General features: G+C 49.2%; 1 protein-coding gene across 1 annotated transcript in view; it reads left to right on the forward strand.

Moving 5' to 3' along the window:
* The window catches only part of LOC142570508 (uncharacterized), a 96,981-nt gene that overhangs the window by 68,156 nt on the left and 4,723 nt on the right, over positions 1-24,102 (forward strand). The window contains exons 10-12 of the mRNA XM_075678889.1: positions 11,170-11,413; positions 14,677-14,875; positions 23,868-23,981. Coding sequence (XP_075535004.1) covers positions 11,170-11,413; positions 14,677-14,875; positions 23,868-23,981 — 557 coding nt within the window. The remainder of the gene's footprint in view (positions 1-11,169; positions 11,414-14,676; positions 14,876-23,867; positions 23,982-24,102) is intronic.

Below are 24,102 nucleotides of genomic sequence, written 5' to 3' on the forward strand. Positions count from 1 at the left end.
ATTCTTACTTAAAAAAGAAGCATTTACATCTGTGCAACACTTAATTTCCGCTTGCACCTAGGTTTTGCACAATCTACGCACATATTGTATTGGCAGGCGCTAGTAACGCTGGAAGCCGAGGATGAAGAAGTGTGTGTGGTAGCTGCTGCAAAAACGAAATCTAAACGGCCGTTCACTTGGAATTGACTGCTTGCGTTTTCCTCTCGCGACAAACTGGTGGAGGTGCGGGGTACGCACCCGCGCTATGCCTACTGGTCCTGAACCAGAAGCTACCGACACCAGTACCTCGGAGACGGCAGAAATCCATCGAAGCAGCCGTCGCCTCCAAGGTCTTCCACCGCAATACAGTCCCCTGCCAAGCTCCGTGAGGACGATGTCAACAACAACCGCAGGCCAAACCGAGGTGATACCAAATAATGCTGTACCATGCATTATCAACGCGCCTCGCACGCCTAACCCGTTCCACGGCGATGCCTTTGAGGATGTTGAAAATTGGTTGGACCATTTAGACCGGGTCGCCGCCTTTAATGATTGGGACGATCGCCGTAAGTTGAAGGAGGTCTACTTTTCCCTTGTAGAGGCGGCAAGAGTGTGGTACGAGAACCACGAAACTTCGTTTACCAGCTGCCAGGAGTTCTACCGACTGCTTCGCGACGCCTTCAGCACCCCTGAAAGGAAATAAAGAGCCGAACAGGCACTATCTTCGAAGTTCCAAATGCCGAATGAAACCGTGGCCCTGTTCGTTGAAGACATGACGCAATTGTTCCGTCGGGCCGACCGACTAATGCCAGAAGACAAGAAGGTACGTCTGTTAATGCGAGGTGTAAAAGAACAGCTTTTCGCGGACCTCGTGCGCAATCCTCCTACAACAGTGTACAAGTTCGTTCGTGAGGCAACAGTCATGGAACGCATGCTTCGGCAGCGGCTTTCACTGTATGAACGCCAGACCACCATGACTGCTGCATGCTCTCTTGTACCTGCAAATGATGACAGGGAGTCCCTTACCGAACTAACACGGCAGATTGTTCGAGGAGAACTGGTCTTATGCATCGGCTCCGGTACCTGTGAGTGCCACGGCTCTTACGGACGTCATCTGAGAGGAAATCGGCAAGGTGGTTCATCCCTCGCCCCCAACACGTACCGTCTCCCCCCAAGTTCTCCAAGCCCAGACCGGGGAAACCGAAAACGGTGACCTTCGGGGCTGAGGCCGCTGTGATGCGAACCGTCAAGTATCCTCCGCCGACGCCACCCCCTCGCGACTTACCGCTGACGCCTTCATTCGAAACTGCCAAAAGAACTTCTGCTGCTATTACTGTTTCCGTCGACGGTTATCCGGCAACTGCACTTGTCGATACGGGAGCTGATTACTCGGTTATGAGTGCCTCAATGGCCACTCGGCTACGCAGGGTGCTGACAGCGTGGGACGGCCCACATCTGATCACGGCTGGAGGACACCTGGTGTCGCCCATTGGACGATGCACCGCCAGACTTGCAATTTGTACTTTGACTTTCGTAGCATCTTTCCTTGTGCAGCCCAAGTGTTCTCGGCTGGTTACATTGGGCATAGATTTTCTCCAGGAATATGGGGCGATCATTAACCTGCGTAACTTGTTCGTGACTTTTCTAACTATGCTTCTTCGGATTCGAGTGTGGAGGAAGAACATCATCGCGCGGTTTTACGCGTGGTCGATGACTGCGTGACGTTGCCGCCTCGAAGTAGCATCTTCGTCCTCGTTGAATGCCCCCAAGACCAACTAGGAATAGGCATCTCCGAAGGTAACCTCACCATTTTGCTGGATCGAGAAGTCGGCATCGCACGAGGTCTCGTAGAGCTCCAACATAATCAAACCACGATCCTAGTTACCAACTTCAGCGGTGAATACAAGTACTTTGCGAGGCATACCACCATGGCCTACTTTGAAACAGTGGCCGAGTCCAACGCCTGTGCTTCGGTAACGACAATTTCGATTCCGGAACCCAGCGATGTGAATTTGACCAGTCACATCAACGTCAATCCACAGCTAGAACAACCCGAAAAGGAGAGGCTCCTCAATCTACTATCATCATCTAACGACTGTTTCGCCACCACGTCGAAGGTCAAGCAGTCTCCTTTAACCAAACACAGAATCATCACTGAACCGACCGTCCAACCTGTTCGCCAACACGCTTACCGCGTGTCGCAGAGAGAACGCGATGCTATTCGTCATCAAGTTAAACAATTGCTAGATGATAATTTCATTCAACCATCGACAAGTCCTTGTACTTCACCTGTTGTACTAGTTAAGAGGAAAGACGGTTCACTACGATTCTGTGTCGATTATCGCAAACTGAACAAGATCACGAAAAAAGACGTTTACCCCTTGCCTCGGATTGACGACTCTTTGGCACGCCTGCGACATGCCCGTTAATTTTCTTCAATGGATCTGCGTAGTGGGTACTGGCAGATAGAAGTTGACAAACGAGAGCAGGAAAAAACTGCGTTTATAACACCGGGCGGTCTCTATGTATTTAAGGTCCTCCCTTTTGGATTGTGTTCCGCTCCGGCCACATTTCAACGCATGGTGGACACAATTTTATCTGACCTCAAGTGGCACTCGTGTTTAGTCTACTTAGACGATGTAGTTGTTTTTTCCACCGCGTTTGAGCGACACATCCAGCGGCTTGAGGCGGTTTTTCAAGCTATCCGCACCACCGAACTGTCTCTGAAGCCCGAAAAATGTCCCTCTTTTGGATACGAGGAGCTTAAATTTCAAGGTCATATTGTCAGCAGCACCGGTGTATGCCCTGACCCTGACAAAGCCATGGCAGTTGCTCTGTTCCCGATACCGAAGACAAATCAGGATGTCCGCCGATTTTTAGCGCTTTGTGCGTATTACCACCGTTTTGGGCCCAATTTTTGTGAGATTGCCGAGCCTTTGCAACGACTCATCAAGAACGACGTCACATTTGTTTGGGGCCCGGCACAACCCGACGCCTTCCACGAGCGTCAGTGACGTCTACAGACGCCACCGATCCTTGATCACTTTGACAGAGAGGTCGACACAGGAGTGCATACTGAAGCTAGCAACGTTGGTCTCGGAGCGACACTCGTACAATTTCAAGCTGGTGTTGAACGCGACATTGCCTATGCCAGCCGAACGTTGTCTGCATCTGAAAAAAAGCTACTCAGCAACTGAAAAGGAATGTGTGGGCTACCCAGAAGTTCCGGCCATACTTGTACAGGCGTCCCTTCCGCGTCGTAAGCGACTACCACTTTCTGTGCTGGCTGGCGAATCTCAAGGATCCTTCAGGCCGTCTCGCAAAATGGAGCCTTCGGTTGCAGGAATTTGACGTGACAATCGTGTATAAGTCCGTCCAGAACCACACGGACGCCGGTTGTCTCTACCGCGCCGTCGTCGAAACCGCACCACTAGATACTGAAGACGACTGTGGTTTTCTTTGTACTCTTTCGTCTTTAAGCCTAGCTCAACATCAACGCCAAGATTCCGAGCTTCAACCCTTGATTGAATACCTTGAAGGAAGCCGCCAACAACCCCGTTCGCGCGTCACTTGTCCTCATTCTGCGTACGCGCCTACATACTATACAAGCTGAACATTCACCCTACTCCAACTGTTTTCCTTCTCGTTGTTCCCACTTCTTTCCTCGACGACGTTCTACGTGTATGCCACGACGAACCAACGTCCGGGCATCTTGATTCCACGCGTACTCTGGCAAGGATCAAGCAGAAGTACTACAGGCGAAAACTCACACAAACCGTGAAGTAGTACGTCAGACGTTGTCGAGATTGCCAACCTCGCAAAGTTCAATCAATGAAACCAGCCGGTCTGCTTCAGCCTGTACGACCTCCTTGCTCACCTTTTGAACAAGTCGGGATGGATTTACTTGGCCCGTTTCCCATGTTTTCGGCTGACAACCATTGGATCGTCATCGCCACCGATTACTTCACTCTATACTGCGAAATACAAGCCGTTCAGTGAGCTACTGCTTCAGATGTAGCCAACTTCTTTGTCAAAAATATCGTGCTTCGTCACGGTGCTCCCGATGTCGTTATCACAGGCCGTGGTACGGCCTTCACCGCACAGTTGGTCCGAGATATTCTGCAGCTCAGTGGAACAACGCACCGTACGGCAACTACGAATCACTCGCAGACTAACGGGTTAACTGAGCGTCTTAACAAAACGATTGCAGATATGTTTTCTTATGTGTGCCGCCACGGATAATAAAATTGGGACGAACTACTCCCGTATGTGACATTCGCGTATAACACTGCCCCGCTTCAAGAAACCACCGGATTTCCTCCTTTTCGTCTGGTGTACGGACGCGACGTAACCACTATGCTCGACGTGATGCTCCTACCAACTTCGTCTCAACCTACCGCACCAGATACAGACACCTTTGTTCAGCGTGCCGAAGCAGCGCGGCACCTTGCACGGCAACGAATATTATCTCGACAAAGTCAAGATGCTCGTAGATACAACGCCATCGAGACGTCACATACAGCCCGGGAGATCTCGTATGGGTTTGGATCCCTATATGTCAACGAGGCTGCTCATAAAAATTATTACACCGATACTTTGGACACTACATATCTTTGCATCGTCTAAGTCCTGTCAACTACGTATTACAGCCGAAACATCACACCACTGCCGTAGACTACGTTCCCCTGACATTGTTCACGTCACCAGGATGAAGTCCTACCACTCGCGTTGACTCCCATTCACAAACTTTGTGGTGAAGCCCCTGTCGTCACGTCCGTTGTCTTTCACATTTCTTTCATTTTCTCCTTGTGGCATTTAACAACTCCCCTACTCTTTTTTTTTTTTTGCCTAACTTTCGTCTAGTCGCATCGAGAAGTCGTCTCTCTTCTTTTTCTTTTTTGGGAAGGGAGGGGTAACGGCACGCGCTAGTAACGCTGGAAGCCGAGGATGAAGTGTGTGGTAGCTGCTGCAGAAACGAACAGTAAAAGGCCGTTTCCTTGGAACTGACTGTTTGCATTTTCCTCTCGCGACAGTATACATAAATATACACTTACGTTTCGCTCAAGCCAATTATCCTACTATTGAAATTGAACTTAGCAGACATTAAGCTTGTTTATTCAATTATAGAAACTAAGTTTACTTCTCCATGCTAATACATAGTTGACTATTTTTTACTATAATATAGGAAACACAAATGCAAGCAGATGGTAGCCTTGCTTTCCGATGCGTCAAAGAAGCCCACGAATACACGCAAAGTGCCTCGAGCGACCAGTCCCGCGGCAGTCTTGCGCGGCGACGGTGTCATCGCCCTTGGACTTCACACGGAACCTCACGGTGACGGCGACGGCCGAAATGCGCTTGGAGTGTCCATATAATTGCTCTCGCGATAAAAACTTTACGCAATGAAATCACACCGAGCGCTTCACAAAGGCTATCAAAGCGTAAGGCTCCGCATTGCACGTTGCGCGTAACCTCCCACAAGTTATGCAACCCGAAGGAAATCGGCCACGAGCTTATTTATCTCCAGCTCCCGATTGCGGCGAAGCTCGGTGTGTTTTGGACGGCCACAGGAATTAGGTTCTGCGACGGCACTGCTCCGGGAACAAGGCACCGTCTTTTCGAACCAGGCGCGAATAAACGTCGCAAATCCTAATACGTACAGTCCCGGGAAGAGTACGCATTTGGGTTGGTTGGTTCATGATTGCGTTCACGATTGGTTCCTATCTCATTTATTGTAATTTATTGCCCCTCCGTATTCTGAATTTTCTGTTGCTATAGTGCTTTGAGATAGCGGCACAATATATATATGCTGACTGAAAGAATAAAGACACTTGGTTGTTAGTCAGCGCCGTGGTCTGTGTCCCTCTCTTCGTCCTGTTTAGCGCTGTTTTCTGCTCGCAGTCCCGGGAAGTTCCACGTCGTACTAACCGAGCATTTTAGCTCCAACGATATACGCGAATTCTTCGCGGAAGTGCTCAATTGCTACACACGCGATGATGAATGTTGGGCTGCTTCTCCATTCTCAGCTTTATCAACCATGCATCCCGCTGCTGCTTGGTTGTGGAGTACGCATGAAAACTCGCACTTGGCTCCGTCGAATGCGTTCGGAACAGCTGCGCCGAGCAGTAAACCATGCTAAAACAATAAACCAAATCACTGACTTCGGGTTGAAAGGCAGCGAGCAGCGCTGGATTGGCTGGCGGTGGCAAAGGCGAGTCACGTGATGTCGTTTACTACGTCACAGCGATAGAAGCGCGGGTCTCTCCTGTGGTGGCCCTCGAGGCCAATATTCCACTGACTGCTTAGAAATCAAGGATAGATAATGTTAGACTGGCGTTGCGCAATGTTTGAGCACTCGAGGCGAGATACCATCCGCGCCAACTGCATCGGTTTCATCTAATTGTTCAACTTTTTTTTAATACCCTCTACGCTGACTTCTGCTGGAGCCACGAGTGATGCAGTCCCAACAGGGAACGGCAACGCTTCGGATTGCGTTGGGGGAAATACGAAGTAAAATAATTTATTTAGGCACGTTGCCTTAACATCTTCATATGCTAAAAACTTGATAATTATATGCAATTTCGGTTATTTCTAAATAATTCCAACCACGTCGCTTTAGACACACCACTCCATATTAATATCTTTCCTCTGGCCTTGAGTGTCACTTGAGTTCTTGCTCAACTCTGCTGCCAAGCTTTTCTGCCTCACAAATCCTGCATCGATAGAATTTAATTCGTTCGTGATAACAGCTTGGAAGTCCTGGCTTCTTTTTAGCAGGCTGTCTGCATCACGAGGATCAGCATTTAGATCAATATCTCGGAAAAAGTAGTTAGTGCAGGATCAAACACACTAGTGTGATAAGAGATAAACGATTATTTTTGCACACCCGCGGAGATTACCCTTTTCGTGGCGACGAACACTCGCACATGCCAAAATCGGGGAAGCCTGCAACACTAACGGGTCTTTATGTATCATCAGTGGAAACTAATTGAAAGTCGGGAGAGTTGGTGCAGGTTCATTATTAACTACAGCGTCGCGACAGAAACACAAAATACACGAACCAACGTCTCACTCTTGCTTTCTCACTTTCTTGACCCGCCGTGGTTACTCAATGGCTTTGGCGTTGCGCTGGTAAGCCCAAGGTCGCGGGATCAAGTCCCGGCCCCGGCAGCCGCGTTTTGATGGGGGCAAAAGGCACACAAACGCCCGCGTACCGTGAGTTGGGTGCGCGTCAAAGAACCCCAGTTGGGTTTTTTAATGTCAGTCCCCTTACTGTGGCGTGCATCATAAAGAGATCGTGGTTATGACCGCGAATTTTTTCCTCACTTCCTCGTATTCTTAATGTATTAGTGCGCATGTAGAGAGATAGATGGGAAGGAGTAGATTGCAGCGAATTTTGCATAACACGTGTAGCTTGAGCCCGGGAGGCGTTTTGAAACGTGACATCTAAGCATGCGTATCATTGTTGCCTCTTCTTTGTTTCTTCAAATAAATGCATCTGCGAGCCGCGCTCTGTGTGTTCATTTCGTTCAACTTCAACTTTATTAATTCTTCTAGTATACACGAGAGACGTCCTCTTGGGCTTTTAGCCCTAGAGAATGACCTTTGCGCTTTGTCTTTCTGTCGCGCTGTAGCTAATAATGAATCGGCAATGAAAAATGTTACCAGCCTCCACAAGTAGCAAGAGCGTAGCCGCATTGCCGCTGAGCGTACCGGCTCCAAATGGCACTGTGGAAAAGTGCTGATGTAGCCATGTAGCCTTGCTTGTCTTCACGTGATCCCCTGCGAACAAAGCACATCGGAACCACACAGATGACGTTTTCCTCTTGAACGATTCCCGTGAATGCCGGCGGTCCGTCGCAGTCGCTCGTTACTGACGATTGTCAGTTGATACCAGATGCATCTGACAGGCTGGCCGTGTAGCACAGCGTCGCAGCTTCGTCCCTGCTAGGAGCAGACGGATCTGACTAGACGATTCAGATAATGAATAATCATGCTACTTACGTAACGATTCTTTTCACGTTCTATTCTTTCTGACATTTTTCATTTGCTTGTACGAAATCGTGCCTCAACTATTGCAGGGATGGGACACTCGGTGGGACCTATGACAAGAAATAAATGGAGTCGCTCGGAAAGAACGCTTACAAAATACGACGCTACAGGAAGCAGGTTGTAGTAGGCTGTAGGATGGCTAATTTTATCTTAGAAAGAAAGCTGGCTGCGAAAAAGGTCAATGTTCAGGGCAACATTGTACGTAAAAAAAAAAAAAAATATTATGGAGTTTCCACGCACTCGTTAGAACATTTGTGAAACGAAGCTTTAGTGAAACGGGTAATTTCATACTAATACAGCTAACGACAACGCATGAAACTGTTCTTGCTTTCGTTCTATACAGCGTCTAATCTCGTACAATGTTTTGTTTATATGCCACAAAGGTCACAACCTTCTAACATCATGCAATTTTTAGGTTTAAGTACTGCATCCTTCACAAGCTAGCCGAAATGCAAGCGGATGCACGTTGGAGACCCCTACGAAGCGATGGTATATATATATATATATATATATATATATATATATATATATATATATATATATATATATATATATATATATATATATATATATATGTATATTTAGGACGAAAACAATGACTGACGCTTGTCGAGGGAATAATGGCGATCGATGACAAGTGTACGTAATGAGACGTGCAACACATTTCTAGCTACAATTAAGGATGCCGTACCTGCTGTGCCACAGTAGCACGTGCACATACTGGAGGACTGCTAAGAATGGGCACACAACTTGTTGCGCACACCGAATGGGTAAATCAAAGAAAATAAAGTAAATCACTGAATTCGTTGAAGGTGCTATTCCATTGGGAGGTCGGTGTGCTTTAGAGATATATAGCGATTATCTGTTATGCATTATACATATATATTATACATATATTTTTATCGTACATTATATTGCAGTAGAGTGTGCATTCCGGCTGGTTGGTTCATGGTTACGAGCAGTAAAAGAGCGCTAAACAACAGGACGAGGAGAGAGACACAGACAACAGCGCTGACTAACAATCAAGTGTCTTAATTTATTCTTTCACTGAGCATATATATACTCCGCCACTCTCTGAAAGCACAGAATCAACAGAATTCAGCATGCGCAGGGGAGAAAAATGCAATTAATGCGATGGGAAGGCAGTCTCCTTCGCTAGGAGAGAAATAGAGGGAAGGCTTACACATGCTTGAGCTCGCGCGAACACCCAAACAAAGTTCAAGAACGAGCTAGAGATAGTCACTCTGCATTGCAGTGAATGCGGCTGCAAGCCGTTTTTTAAAGATGTGACCTACATGTCGAAATACCGCGATGACCGCGCACGTCTTATTTCCGAAGCTTTCCACATTCATGTTAGCGGCGAAGCCTTTGCAAGCCTTCCCTCTATTTCTCTCCGTCCGAAGGATATTGCCTTCCTATCGCATCAATTGCATTTTTCTCCCCTGCGCATGCTAAATTCTGCTGATTCTGTGCTTTCAGAGAGTGGCGGAGTATATATATATATATATATATATATATATATATATATATATATATATATATATATATATATATATATATATGCTGACTGAAAGGATAAAGACACTTAATTGTGAGTCAACGCCTGTGTCCCTGTCCTCGTCCTATTGTTTAGCGCTGTTTTACTGCTCGTACATTATATGTTCCGGTTTCATGTCGGAATTTTTTTTATTGCGCAGAAAAGAAGGTGCGCTTAGTAGTAATACTTTGTCAGTCAGCCCTTCCCTCCTCCTCCTTCCCTCTTTCTCCCCCTCTCCCTCATACAGGGTTAGGTTACGTCCGTTTGCTGACACTTTCATTCATTGATTTCTTTCAGTATCTTTTTGTGTCTTCTAGACGGTTACATATTGTTAAAGTGGTCAAGGAGAAAAGCCGTTCCTTGATATACCTTGAAAAAAAAATTCTTGGTCCCGTTTTTAGTACCCACAGGAACACAGCAACAATGTCGTTAACAAACGCAGGAAAAAACAGATGGACACTCTTTTAGAATACATTATATACACTGAGGCAATAATAATAATAATAATAATATAAACTAATAATAATACCACCATCATACGAGGCGAATTCTGGAAGAGCGAAATATCATAGCTAGCGCCCTGGGCTAATCCTGAAGGTGAAAATAATAATAATATTTGGGGTTTTACGTGCCAAAACCACTTTCTGATTATGAGGCACGCCGTAGTGGAGGACTGCGGAAATTTTGACCACCTGGGGTTCTTTAACGTGCACCTAAATCTAAGCACACGGGTGTTTTCGCATTTCGCCCCCATCGAAATGCGGCCGCCGTGGCCGGGATTCGATCCCGCGACCTCGTGCTCAGCAGCCCAACACCATAGCCACTGAGCAACCACGGCGGGTATCCTGAAGGTGGTGCAACGTCACATAGCGTCTCGAAGCACTATAGCTGCCACGAGCGAAGACTGGGAAAAACGGCGACGCATTCGCTTTTTCAAGCGACCTGTCGCTAGGCGACGCGATGCGTGCGAAGGACGAAGGTGTCAATGCTTCCACGTTACATTCCCCGCGCCTGTGGCACGCGCGCTCGTGCTCTCGATCTATCAACGGGAATCACTGCAATGTGCGGCGGGATGCACGAGCCGGTCACCTGGAAGCGCTCGTCGCCGTTGGTGCGAGGGGAGTGGGCTGGATCCATTCGTGATCTGGGTTTTCAGACTGGTATACTGTTACAATTTTACCAGTGCTTTAACTAAAATGTGTCCTTAGGCTTGAAGCATTTTTAAGCATGCGCACGTTCTAATCGGGGTTTGCAAATCCAGTTCACGGAGGCATGGTTGCCCGGAACGTACTTTCTGCTGTGCTTGGATTGTTTACTGCGGTAATAAAGGAAACAAAAGTAAGTGGCCGTATGTGTGGATCAGTGGGTTTTATAGTGCTGGTTGACAAAGCTCCGTCACCCACCAATGGGGCACACAATCTTTTTTTTAAAATTTTTTTCAATAAAGAGGCCCGAAACGATGCGAGACAGGAACGCGCCTACCGCAAAGTGCCCGGTACGAAGCAAAGGATATGCTACGCATTCAAAAAAACGCGCATGAGCCGCGGCGATGGGTCGGCGCGCAAATGAAAGCGCCGCGGCTCTTCCGTCGCGAAACGCAGGAAGTGCTGCGGCACAACTACTCGGCGACGCTCACGCGGGTGCCGTTCTTCGCGCAAGTGGACCCGGACTTCATGAACGCGATCGCGGAGCGGCTGAACGCCGAGTACTACCAGCCGCGCGACGTGATCGCCCGACGCGGCACCATGGGTCAGAAGGTGTACTTCGTGCGGTCCGGTGTCGCCAACGCCCTCAGCGAGAAGGGAGAGCTGCTCGACACCTACAACACGGGAGACTACTTCGGCCGTGAGTTCTTATCCGTACACACGTCGTACATTAGCCGAGTGTGTGTGTGTGCCCTGGCCCGCTGTTTCGATGCGAAGCATTCGTGGGCTTGAAGGCGTGTAGGTGGTCTTGTGCAGGTGACCCTGCGTACACTGCTCGTTGTATCCTTGAAAAAAAAAAAAAAGGCGACTCAAGGCGGCTGTCGCCGCTTACTAGCAAAGAAGCAAGTATTGGCTGTCCAGCTAGTGTTTACGATATATCATGTAATACCCACACACTAAGGAAGATTGAGCCCTTAAGGGCGTTTTCTCACCTCTATAACTCACTTCCTTACACCCATATAAAAGGGTGTAAGCGAATTAATACACCCATTTGAAAGGGTGATTTTTTTTTGGAATTTCACTTTGTGTACCCAGTGTGTGTTTTGTCAAAGTGCACATTACGTTTTATTTTTGCCAACGATATCTTTCATTCTATCACTATCCTAGTCTTTCGGGCGTCCGCGGAAGTAATCCCAAAGTGTTTTGCGTGATGATTAAAGATAAGAAATTAGCACAGCCTGGATTCCAGCTGTAGACCTACAAATTGCGAGCGAGTGAGTGAGTGAGTGAGTGAGTGAAACAACTTCATTTGGTCCACTATAGACGTAAGCAAACTCCACGTCACCTGGCTGAAGCGCTGAAGAGCGAGGTGTCCATCTATCATAGGAGCTAGAGAAGCTACTGTACTTCTAAAGGGCTGTATTATGCACAGTATTCACGTCGGTGGAGTGGTCGAGAAATAGCATTTCGGAAATTGCGAGTCCGAAATGCTATTTCTCGACCACTCCACCGACGTGAATACTGCGCATAATACAGCACTTTAGAAGTACATTAACGCCTCTAGCTCCTATGATACCTCGCTCTTCAGCGCTTCAGTTTATTTAAACATCCGCACCAAGATGAATCAATTTAAGCGAAGCTACCAGTAAGGTGTGAAAGGCAGGAGAAAGGAGAATAATGTAGTTGTGTCTGCCCATTGTACGACAGGGGCGCGCAACCTCCGTAATAAATGCTGTTTTCTTATCGGTAGTAGATTGCTCCTCATGCACTTGCGTATTTTCATGAAATGGCGCTAGACTTACTGCGTATAATATTACACCGGCCGTGATGCTAGACTAGAAAGAACAAGCACCTTAAGGACTATGATTGGCTGATGCGCTATGATTTACTGACAACTGACAGCTGATCTGTAAAACAACGCCGAGCTCAAACAACGTAAGCGAAGCCAGTGGTAAAAAAACACACAAAAGTTAAGGTAGGAAATAAAAGACAATCTTTCCACTTCACTATCGGAAACGCTATGAACACGAAGCATCAGGGTGACATCCACAGCCGACTGTGACCGCATGACGTGCTCGAACAACGAGTGCACAAACCTCTGGAAAATATACGCTTAATTATGGCTTTTTACTTGCTTGAAATGTTGAAGGGCTCCATCACTCTTGAATTCTGCAAGCTGTGTGTTTCGCGCAAAACACCCTTTCGGCACCCTGAAATTAATGAAAGGGTGTTGTAAGGAGATTCTGCTAAGGAACGCACTCATTTTCGAAATTTTGTGAGAAAGTAAGGGTGCAAGGAGGGTGTTTCGACATCCAATCTACCCCCGACGATGTAATTTTCCTTATAGTGTATAGCTGGCCAGTCAATTGAAACCCGCTTCTTGGCTAGTAAGCGGCGGCGGCGCGTCCATGTATTCAGTGCACATTTTCGAGGAAATTCTTAAGTGATTACTAAAAGCGGCACAGCAGACATGATAACGCGTTCTCTTATTCTAGAGGGGGGGGGGGGAGGGAGCGGGAGGAAGGGGGCATATCACACTCGGTACATTATTTCTCTCGTTTCCCTTGAACCTCTATGTCGCGGTTTCATTCATTGAGACGCTCCCACATAGCCGGCTGTGTTCGCATAAGAAGAAGAAATGAACTAGCAATATATTTTTTTCTCATGACTGCGGCTGTGAGACGCATATATATATATATATATATATATATATATATATATATATATATATATATATATATATATATATATATATATATATATATATATATATATATATATATATATATATATATATATATATATAGATGCCGTGTACGTCTTTATGCGTCTTTTTTGAGGATAAACGACGGGTATTTCTCTCGAGATGATGCCTGTGTGTGTCCTTTTAGCCGCTCTTTCCTGACAAACCTGTATTTTGTGGGAATCATTAAGAGACTTGCCGCGTTGCTTACGATTACTCACTAGGCTCATTCGTATTCAGTCGCGGTCAGGCTCGGCCGTGCAGGAGTACTCCATTTCGTATACATAACGGGCAACGATACGAAGTCGTCCTTCTCCGCCCGCACTCGCGACGAAGAAGTCGTGTCACGTATGAAAGGTATCTGTAATTTGATGTGGCATGAAGTCTCGTGCTTTCGTGTCGCAAAGAATGTGACGTAATTTATTACGTAGAAGGTGTTTCCAATTTAGAACACATTTACCATCGAGCGAATGGAGGGACAAGTTTCGATCTCCAACCGGCGGCACCTCTTGCGCTATAGCGACGAGAACACATAGTACTTCGCATACCGGAAGTGCGAAGAGGCACAAATAATACGCGTTTCGACGTAAGCTTGCACCGACGAGTTGTAGTTATAACATATCAAGTAGTTATGTTCCGTGGAAAGTGTCGCAGATCAGAAACAACCGCGCCGTAAAATGCGCTAAGTGAGATTTCTAGGACCGCACTAACTTGCCTACAGAGTAAGAAAATGGGCCCCTACGACCCTCTAGAACTTTAAGGGGTAAGATCGAATCATTGAAACGAACATATGTTATCTTCCTGGCGGCGTTCTTTGGCGAGTAAACATGAGTACACAAAGAACAGACGACATGAAAACTACATGAAAGAAACTTTGCTAGCCGTCGCTGTAAAGCTCTCGTGGTAGTTATTTTGGTGTGCACTAGGCGGCCAGCATTTGGTACACATTTTCAACTCCTTCTCTCATCGCAGCTGCAGGTTGAGCTCGCGTTCATGTATACGGTAAACCTAGTTTACGCCCTTAAGGGCAAGGTGTTGGCCATGGGACAAAGCATCACTCTAAGCTGAAAGGTGCAAAAGTTCTTATTTCGAAGCTTCCCCAGCGCTGCTGGTAGGTATCAAACTGGTGCTCTATGCTGGCAGGAATGCGTCCTGCAGCCTACGCGCGACTCAATCGCATATCCGATTTTCCGTGCAATATTCGCTACTGTATCGCGCAGAATCGAGCCTGTTGGGCGCCAAGGTTCGCCAGGACAACGTCATCGCCGCGAATCACTGCAACGTTCTCACGCTGCTGGCGACTGACTTCCACGAGGTGATGGGACGCTTCCCGTCGGTGCGGGGCATCTTCCAGACGCTGCTGTTCGAGATGAACTCGCAGGAGCACGCGGAGCGGCGTCGCCGTCAGTTGCTGCGCAGGTATATGGCGTTGTTTTATGTAGTATATATATATACGGGCAGAATGCATTGATGGGCTATTCATGTGTATTCATGTAGCAAGCTTTAGCGCAAACAGGACGACACGAGAAGGAGACGGGTGTCACGCCGACGCGGCCTGTCGCCTCACTCGGCAGAGTGAACATTCGGGCGCAAAGTGTTCTGATGTGAATGCGTCAAATGGCCCATTCAGCGATAAAGCCGGCGTCGTATGCAGCATCGAAACGGCACCTAACTTCCCATTGGCTGCGACGTTACGTCACGTCACGCTGGCCCGCGCTCGCTGGCTCGCGCCTCGATGAAGCAGAGCGGGTGAAAGGGAGCGCTTGCTGCGCGGGTGTGGCGTGACGGGAAGGGGAATCGCCGCGACGCCACGTCACATTCGCTCCAGCTCTCGGACGCCTGCGATAGCCGCGCGTTCCTTGAGCTCGCGAGCTCTCGCCTGCGTTCTAACTGCCCCTTGGCACGGCCAAATCTTTAACGCGTCAAGCGTCTCAACCCGCTTGCTAGCCCGCAAGCAGTTCTTAAGGCCAAGGATCGCTCAGCGGCGTTCAATTGGAAATTAATGCTTTCGCATTCACAACACATAAGAAGGGCTTAGGTGTCCTCGGATTATTTTTTTGTCAAAAGAATTGAAACAAGCTTGTCTGGTGAAAGCTTGCTCCGATTCTTTTGATAGAAAAATCGAAACAAGCTTTCTTCAACACAAGAAGGGAGCTTTGCGGGATGACGGCCTTTCTGCTGTACGTTGTTCAGAAACGAGCACTTTTGCGAAAAGGGAAATGACCTCTGTTACGTTTCGCCTACGACGCGCGGTATAGCCGGCGCGGATGCAACGGACGCCGGGGCTTCGTTCAAAGCGGCAGACATTTTGGCCCGTTCGGCGCCGCCGCTACGCCTCCCCGCCAAGCGCGTCCAGGCATGTTCCAATGCCACGTGTCTTCATGTGCGTGTGTGTGTGTATGTGCATGTTGGTGCCCACGCTTGTCGAAGCGCGGCAGCCGGGGAGAGGAGCTCCCCCAACTGTGAAGCGAGGAGGTCTGACCGGCGCCGACACGACGTATGCGCCACCTTCTCTTCCCTTTGTGCCCGAGCGCCGGCACGACGGCTGCGCCACCTTCTCATCCCAACGTGCCCGAGCGGCACAGTCACGTGCTCGTCTATAGAGGGGTTCCTTCTTGCCCTCAACTGCGAGAGTATAAAAGCAGCTGCCCCCGGACGCCAAGGGAGGCTCCGATTTCTTCTGTTGAGTAACGTGCACTCCCGTCTCTCTACTTCGGTCAACCTGACCGCCAACTCTTTGCGATGTTAGAATAAACAAGTTGTTTTGTTGTTACCTGTCGACTCATGCTTTGCCGGGACCTTCGGATGCTTCCAGTTGTACCCCAGGCCGCCAGGCCAACGCTACCCTTGGGGCTTGCGACCCAGGTGCAACAACGGGCGTCAGCGCCGAGCTCGCAACAGCGCTGAGGTTCCCAACAACTGTCTGCCAGCGGTGGGATCACGACAACGGAGGCCAGCAGCGAAGATATGCAGTTGACTGTATGCTGAGCAGCACAACGACCATCCGGGAGCAGTGCAACGAGCCCTGTGTGATGACTGGTTGCCTGCAGCGGAACGACTGCGCTGAATTCTTGGCTGCGAGGTTTGGTGAGTGCGGGACTTTCTTCTTCTGAGTTTTGCCAGGCTTTTGTTAGTGTCAGAAACATAGCTGGTAATTGTGGTTGTCGTTGTTGCCGGGTTAGTTTGCGGCAAGACAATAATAGGCAGTAGAGAAAGCAGCATTCAGAGCAGCCATGGATTTGAAGTCGTTGCGCAAACCGAAATTGCTGGAGCTTGCAAGAGAGTTGGGTCTGGATGTCTCAGACAAACTCAGAAAACCTGAACTGCTAAGGGCTATTCTTGAGTTAGAAGCTGAGGATGACGAGCTGTCGGAATGCCTTGAGACCATTGAGGAGAGGGAGACGGCAAAAGACAGGAGCGCGAAATTAAAGAACAGAAAGAAAAAGAAGAGCGTGAACGTAAAGAACAGAAAGAGCGAGAGCAACAAGAGCGCGACCACGCTTTGGAAATGAAGCGTCTTGAGGTAGAGGTGGAACGCGCTCGTAATGGAAGTCAGGCACACGGTGCAGGAGAACGAGTATTGTTCAAAATGACTGACCTGATGCGGCCGTTTAAGCTTGGAGAGGACATTGGTTTGTTCCTGGTTAACTTTGAGCGAACGTGCGAGAAGCAGGGGTTCTCTCGGGAAACGTGGCCACAGCGCTTGCTCACTTTGTTACCCGGCGAGGCGGCCGACGTAGTCGCTCGCTTGAATAGAGAGGAGGCAGAGGATTTCGACAAAGTGAAATCGAGTCTGCTAAAGAAGTACAGGCTGTCAGCGGAGGCGTTCCGTCGGAAGTTTCGGGAAAATGAGAAAGGCAAAAGTGAGTCATATACAGAGTTTGCCTACAGGCTTATGTCAAACATGCAGGAGTGGCTCAAAGAAGAGAAAGCGTTTGGTGACCACGATAAAGTTCTGCAGTGCTTCGGGCTGGAACAGTTTTATAGTCGGTTACCTGAGAACGTGCGGTACTGGGTCTTGGATAGGCCAGACGTTTGTACGGTGGCTAAAGCCGCTGAGCTAGCCGAGGAGTTTGTGACGCGTCGGGCTCGCGGAGCTAAGGACGGTCAAAAGGGTGAATTTGGCTCGAAGTTTGAGAGGCCGAAGTTCACGCCCATGAGATTAAAGGGGGACACACGTAGTGCGGATGCGAGTGAAAGCAGTCCGACAGAACGTAAGGAGACGGCGGCAGCCGAAGCCGAACGCAGAAAGCGGTTCGAGACGAGGCAAGCGCGCGTTTGTTATACGTGCCAGAAGCCGGGTCACTTTTCGGCGCAGTGTCCAGAAACAAAAACAAAAGTTGTGTTTTTGTCATTATGCAGCACTGACGAGAACATGAAGCTTCTCGAGCCTTACATGCGAGACCTCCTCGTGAACGGGAAAGAGTGCCGAGTGCTTCGCGATTCCGCAGCTACGATGGATGTAGTTCACCCCTCCTACGTAGAACCCGATATGTTCACAGGCGAGTGCGCATGGATCAAGCAAGCTGTGGAAGCTCATAGCGTGTGTCTGCCCGTAGCAAAAGTGCTTATTGAAGGACCTTTCGGAGCGCTTGAGACGGAGGCGGCAGTGTCATCTATGCTGCCCCCCCAGTACCCGTACCTATTTTCGAACAGGTCCGATCACCTCCTGCGCGAGAAGGGGCTTTTGTTTGGTGAGGCTAGCGTTCAGGCCTTAACCAGATCGAAGGTTCGGGAGCTCGCTGCAAAGGCGGTAGTTGCGGGGCCGACGTTGTCGAACAATGAGAAAGGGTCAGAGGCGCAGCAAGCTGATATTCAGAGCACGCCCGAACTGAATAAAATTGAGCCTGTAGCGTTAAAGGCACCAAATACTGGAGAGGAAATTCCCGATGCGGGAAAGTTAGAAGAGCTATCTGCAGATTTGCTCATCGCGCCTACGTCAGACGGACTTAATAGGTTGCTAAAAGTCAGCCGGTCGGCTTTGATAGCCGAGCAAAAGAAGGATGGCAGCCTAGAAAACGTGCGCTGCAATGTCAAGGAAGGTACCGCCAGGAAAAATGCTCGCTTTGTGGAAAGAGGTGGGGTCCTGTACCGGAAATATCTAGACCGCAGGGGAGTGGAGTTCGATCAGCTGATCGTGCCTCAGTGCTACCGTCAGGATCTGTTGCGCTTGTCGCATGGGGGTTCGTGGTCCGGACACCTAGGAGTTAAGAAAGCTAAGGACCGTCTCTTGCAAGAGTACTATTGGCCAGGGTGTTTTCGGGACGCAGACCACTTTGTGAAGACATGTGACACCTGTCAGCGGGTGGGCAAACCAGGGGACAAATCGAGGGCGCCGTTGAGATTGGTACCTATCATTACGGAGCCTTTTAGACGGCTCGTTATTGATACAGTGGGACCTCTGCCGGTAACAGCCACGGGGTACAGACACATTTTGACTGTGATCTGCCCAGCGACAAAGTTCCCTGAAGCAGTGCCGCTTAAAGAACTCAGCTCAGTTGAGATAGTCAATGCACTACTGTCCATATTTGCGCGAGTTGGTTTTCCGGCGGAAATCCAATCAGATCAGGGCACAGTGTTTACTAGCGCTTTGACGACAACTTTTCACGAAAGGTGTGGGGTAAAGCTGTTACACAGCTCAGTGTACCACCCACAGTCGAATTCCGTTGAGAAGCTCCACTCCGTCATGAAGCGCGTGTTGAGAGCATTGTGTTTTGAACATCTAACTGACTGGGAGCTGTGTCTGCCTGGGGTGATGTTTGCATTAAGGACCGCGCCGCATGCGGCTACGGGGTTTTCGCCAGCTGAGCTGGTGTACGGTCGCTCGCTGCGATCTCCGCTTCGCATGCTTCGAGAATCGTGGGAAGGCAGGGGCGACAACCCAGTCGTGGTGGAGTACGTGCTTAAGCTCCTCGAACGCTTAAGAAGGGCACAGGAGTTGTCAGAGGAAGCAATGGCAAAGGCCCAGCAGAGGGCCTAGGTTTATTATGATCGGACAGCCAGGGCCCGTCGTTTTGAGGTGGGCGATGAGGTCATGATATTGCGCACATCGCTAAACAACAAACTAGACGTGCAGTGGGAGGGCCCAGCACGAATTGTTCAGAAACTGTCGGACGTTAACTACGTGGTGAGTCTGCCAGGAAAGCGGAAAGCACAGCAAGTTTACCACTGTAATCTGCTCAAACCTTATAGACAAAGGGAAGCAGTGGTGTGCATGATGGTAAACGTTCCTGAAGAGCTTCCGGTCGAGCTTCCGGGACTAGGCTCAGTGACGAACAGGGAAGACACCGATCAAGTCATTAGTGACTTAATCAGTAAAGCACCGCTGTCGCCTGAGCAGAAAACCGAACTACACCAGCTCTTACAAGAGTTTCAAGGTCTGTTCTCTGAGAGGCCTGGTAGGACTTCTGTCCTTACTCATGATATAGAACTTACCTCCCCAGAGCCAGTACGATCCAAGGCGTATCGGGTGTCACCCCGCCAGAGCGATATTATGGAGGCTGAGGTAAAGAAAATGCTACAGCTCGGTGTTATTGAGGCAGGTGAGAGTGATTATACCTCCCCTTTGATTTTAGTTGAGGTACCGGGCAAGGAACCTCGTCCTTGCGTCGACTACCGCAGGCTTAATTCCATCACTAAGGATCAAATTTATCCGATCCCTAACATCGAGGAGCGCCTTGAGAAAGTTAGTAGCGCTCAGTTTATTTCCACCCTAGATCTTGTCAGGGGTTATTGGCAGGTTCCACTTACAGAAGAGGCTAGTAGGTATGCGGCGTTCATTTCACCAATGGGAACATTCCGTCTTAAAGTGTTGAGTTTTGGTTTGAAGAACGCGCCATACTGCTTTTCAAGCCTCATGGATAAAGTGTTGCGGGGACAGCAAGAATTCGCTTTACCGTATTTAGACGACGTAGCGATATTCTCCGCATCCTGGTCTGAGCATATGGCACACTTGCGGGCAGTGCTAACCCGCCTGCGCGAAGCGGGCTTGACAGTCAAGGCTCCTAAGTGCCAGTTAGCACAGGCCGAGGTTGTCTACCTCGGTCACGTGATTGGTCAGGGTCGTCGCCGCCCCTCTGAAATAAAGGTGGCCGCTGTGCGAGACTTCCCGCAACCGCGCACGAAGACCGATATTCGGTCGTTCTTAGGTGTCGCCGGCTACTATCAGAGGTACATCCCCAGGTACTCTGATATCGCGGCTCCCCTGACGGATGCTCTAAGAAAGACAGAGCCGCAAACAGTCGTATGGGACGAGACAAAGGAAAGAGCTTTTAGCGCCCTAAAGAGTGCCCTAACAAGCCAGCCTGTGCTACGATCACCAGACTATACAAAAGGGTTCGTTGTTCAGTGGGATGCTAGTGAGCGAGGCATGGACGTTGTACTGTGCCAACGGGAAAATGGAGAAGTAGAACACCCCGTCCTGTATGCTAGTCGTAAGCTGACCAGTCGTGAGCAGGCGTATAGCGCCACCGAGAAAGAGTGTGCGTGTCTCGTGTGGGCCGTTCAGAAATTGTCATGCTATCTAGCCGGCTCGAGGTTTATCATTGAGACGGATCACTGCCCTCTCCAATGGCTGCTGACCATCTCTCCCAAAAATGGCCGTCTCCTGCGCTGGAGCTTCGCTTTGCAACAATATTCCTTTGAGGTGCGTTACAAAAAGGGGAGTCTCAACGGTAACGCCGATGGCTTAAGTCGAAGCCCCTAACGTAGGAATCAGCCTCAAAATTGTTTGTTACTGATGTTTTTCTTCCTGAGGCAGGATTTTTAACATATTGCTTTTGTTTAGTGTTTCAAAGTGATGACATGCTTTCTAGTGCAATTTTCCAATTTGTGGACGCGTTCTGAGTGCTCCTAGACTACTGTAAGGAACTAGGCAGTGGTATAAAAGGGGAAAGAGCCTGGCAGGGCTTAGTGAGGGTTGTGCCGTGCTTGCTGACTGAGCGGTTGAGTTTCGGCGTAGTTCTAGCGCTTGCCGAGAACGAGAACAAAAATGTGAACTCTCCCGAAGTCACTTTGCAGTGTCCTGTGTGAACCTGAACGAGAGAACGAGGCCTTCTCTGTGCGCTGCGCTCAAGAAACGTCGAGGGACGCCCGACTTCGGTTATGAGCATCATCGAGCGACATCCCTCCGGACAGCGGATGCAGTCCCCTGACCATCGGGATCTCCTTCCCCCGGCGGGGCGGTCTGTTACGTTTCGCCTACGACGCGCGGTATAGCCGGCGCGGATGCAACGGACGCCGGGGCTTCGTTCAAAGCGGCAGACATTTTGGCCCGTTCGGCGCCGCCGCTACGCCTCCCCGCCAAGCGCGTCCAGGCATGTTCCAATGCCACGTGTCTTCATGTGCGTGTGTGTGTGTATGTGCATGTTGGTGCCCACGCTTGTCGAAGCGCGGCAGCCGGGGAGAGGAGCTCCCCCAACTGTGAAGCGAGGAGGTCTGACCGGCGCCGACACGACGTATGCGCCACCTTCTCTTCCCTTTGTGCCCGAGCGCCGGCACGACGGCTGCGCCACCTTCTCATCCCAACGTGCCCGAGCGGCACAGTCACGTGCTCGTCTATAGAGGGGTTCCTTCTTGCCCTCAACTGCGAGAGTATAAAAGCAGCTGCCCCCGGACGCCAAGGGAGGCTCCGATTTCTTCTGTTGAGTAACGTGCACTCCCGTCTCTCTACTTCGGTCAACCTGACCGCCAACTCTTTCCGATGTTAGAATAAACAAGTTGTTTTGTTGTTACCTGTCGACTCATGCTTTGCCGGGACCTTCGGATGCTTCCAGTTGTACCCCAGGCCGCCAGGCCAACGCTACCCTTGGGGCTTGCGACCCAGGTGCAACAACGGGCGTCAGCGCCGAGCTCCCAACAGCGCTGAGGTTCCCAACACCTCGCACTTTGCCGATGGCTGAAGGCTCGGAAAATTGGCACACATTCGGTCGAGTAAAAAAAAAAAAAAATAACAGAGAGCCTGGCGGCCCCATGTCGCCAATTTCGCAATAGTAATAATAATATTTGTGGTTTTACGTGCCAAAACCACTTTCTGATTATGAGGCACGCCGTAGTGGAGGACTCCGGAAATTTTGACCACCTGGGGTTCTTTAACGTGCACCTAAATCTAAGCACACGGGTGTTTTCGCATTTCACCCCCATCGAAATGCGGCCGCCGTGGCCGGGATTCGATCCCGCGACCTCGTGCTCAGCAGCCCAACACCATAGCCACTGAGCAACCACGGCGGGTAATTTCGCAATAGGCCGATCACCTTTAAAGCGTCTGGAACTCCTGTAGTTGCCGAGCACCAGGGCTGGGACACGCTTATACCTATTTTACCGGTAGGTACCCGGCTTCTGTTAGTTTTCCTTACCTTTGTTTGAAATGTTATTTTCGCGCTGCTCGCTTCAAATATACGAGTAGAGAGCATGGAATTCACCGTACAGGAAGTACTACAAGGAATGATCAACATTAACGCACATTCGACGTTATGTTGCGAAAGGTCACAAGAGCGGAACCCCTACAACGGTCTCCAAAAACTGAATGCATGGACCCAACATGCTGTTAACGAATATTTTGAAGGCGCGATCGAGAGTTCTCAGCCAACAGAACATAACAGAACATAGTCACTGGTTGTGCGTCCGCTATGTTCGACGTGACAAGCTCGCTGATGTGACCCACGAATGGTGCCTGGTTGGCGTGGACGTCGACGTGGTGCCCCACCGAGCCTTGAGCTCAGGCTTGGCGTAGGTGACAGCAGGTACGAGCAACGCGCCAAATCCTTTTTCGACATTTGCTGAGACGCAGCGCCTTCGGCTGTTTCCTTGTCAATGAAGACGCAGGATAAGCCGTTACTCTCAGCTGACATATTAAATAAATAAATAAATAAATAAATAAATAAATAAATAAATAAATAAACGCCGCTACACAAGTGAGCTCAGAAATACGTGCCTCCTCACAGTAATAAGAGTTCATGGAGTACAGTTTCCAAAAATTAACAGTGCTTGCAGGAATGGCTGAGGGGCTAACTAGCTTTTCTGTTAATATACGTTGTAACGGTTGTACCAACGCTACAGAGTTACCACTCTCCTTGTAGTCATTAATGCTCAATCTTATCGTCTGTACACACTTATAAATTAATATTCGATGTTTTGCGATGTCAAATTTTTGAAGCGAAGTGCGAATAAAATACCGATATCTTATCCAATTCTATCTTATTTAGATGGGCTAATTGGCTTTCCTGATAATATGTGTTAACAAAGAACGGTTGTACCAGCGTTACAGTTACCGCTCTCCGTGTAGTAATTATCGTCTGCACCAGTTTACAAATCAATATTCGATGTTTCAAGATGTGGAATTCTGAAATCTAATGCGAATAAAATAGCGATATCTTGTCCAATAAGAACTCATTTGGCACTCATCCATTCGCAGGCCATCGTCGGTGCTCATCCTACCTGAACTGCGTCGCATGGGCGCCATCACGCCTTCCACGGACACCACCGACGAAAGCACTTCCGCGCACAGCATCCTTGACATGGACACAAAGTACGCCCGACCCCCTGTCGCGTAGTGCAGCTCGCTTAAGGGACAAACGGGACAAAGCGCACCCTCCTCCGTAGTACTGTAGGGAATCGGGGAAGGCAGATTTCGTGAGGCAAAAGTCTCC

The sequence above is a fragment of the Dermacentor variabilis genome, chromosome 2, assembly GCF_050947875.1.
Source record: "Dermacentor variabilis isolate Ectoservices chromosome 2, ASM5094787v1, whole genome shotgun sequence".
NCBI lineage: Eukaryota > Metazoa > Arthropoda > Arachnida > Ixodida > Ixodidae > Dermacentor > Dermacentor variabilis.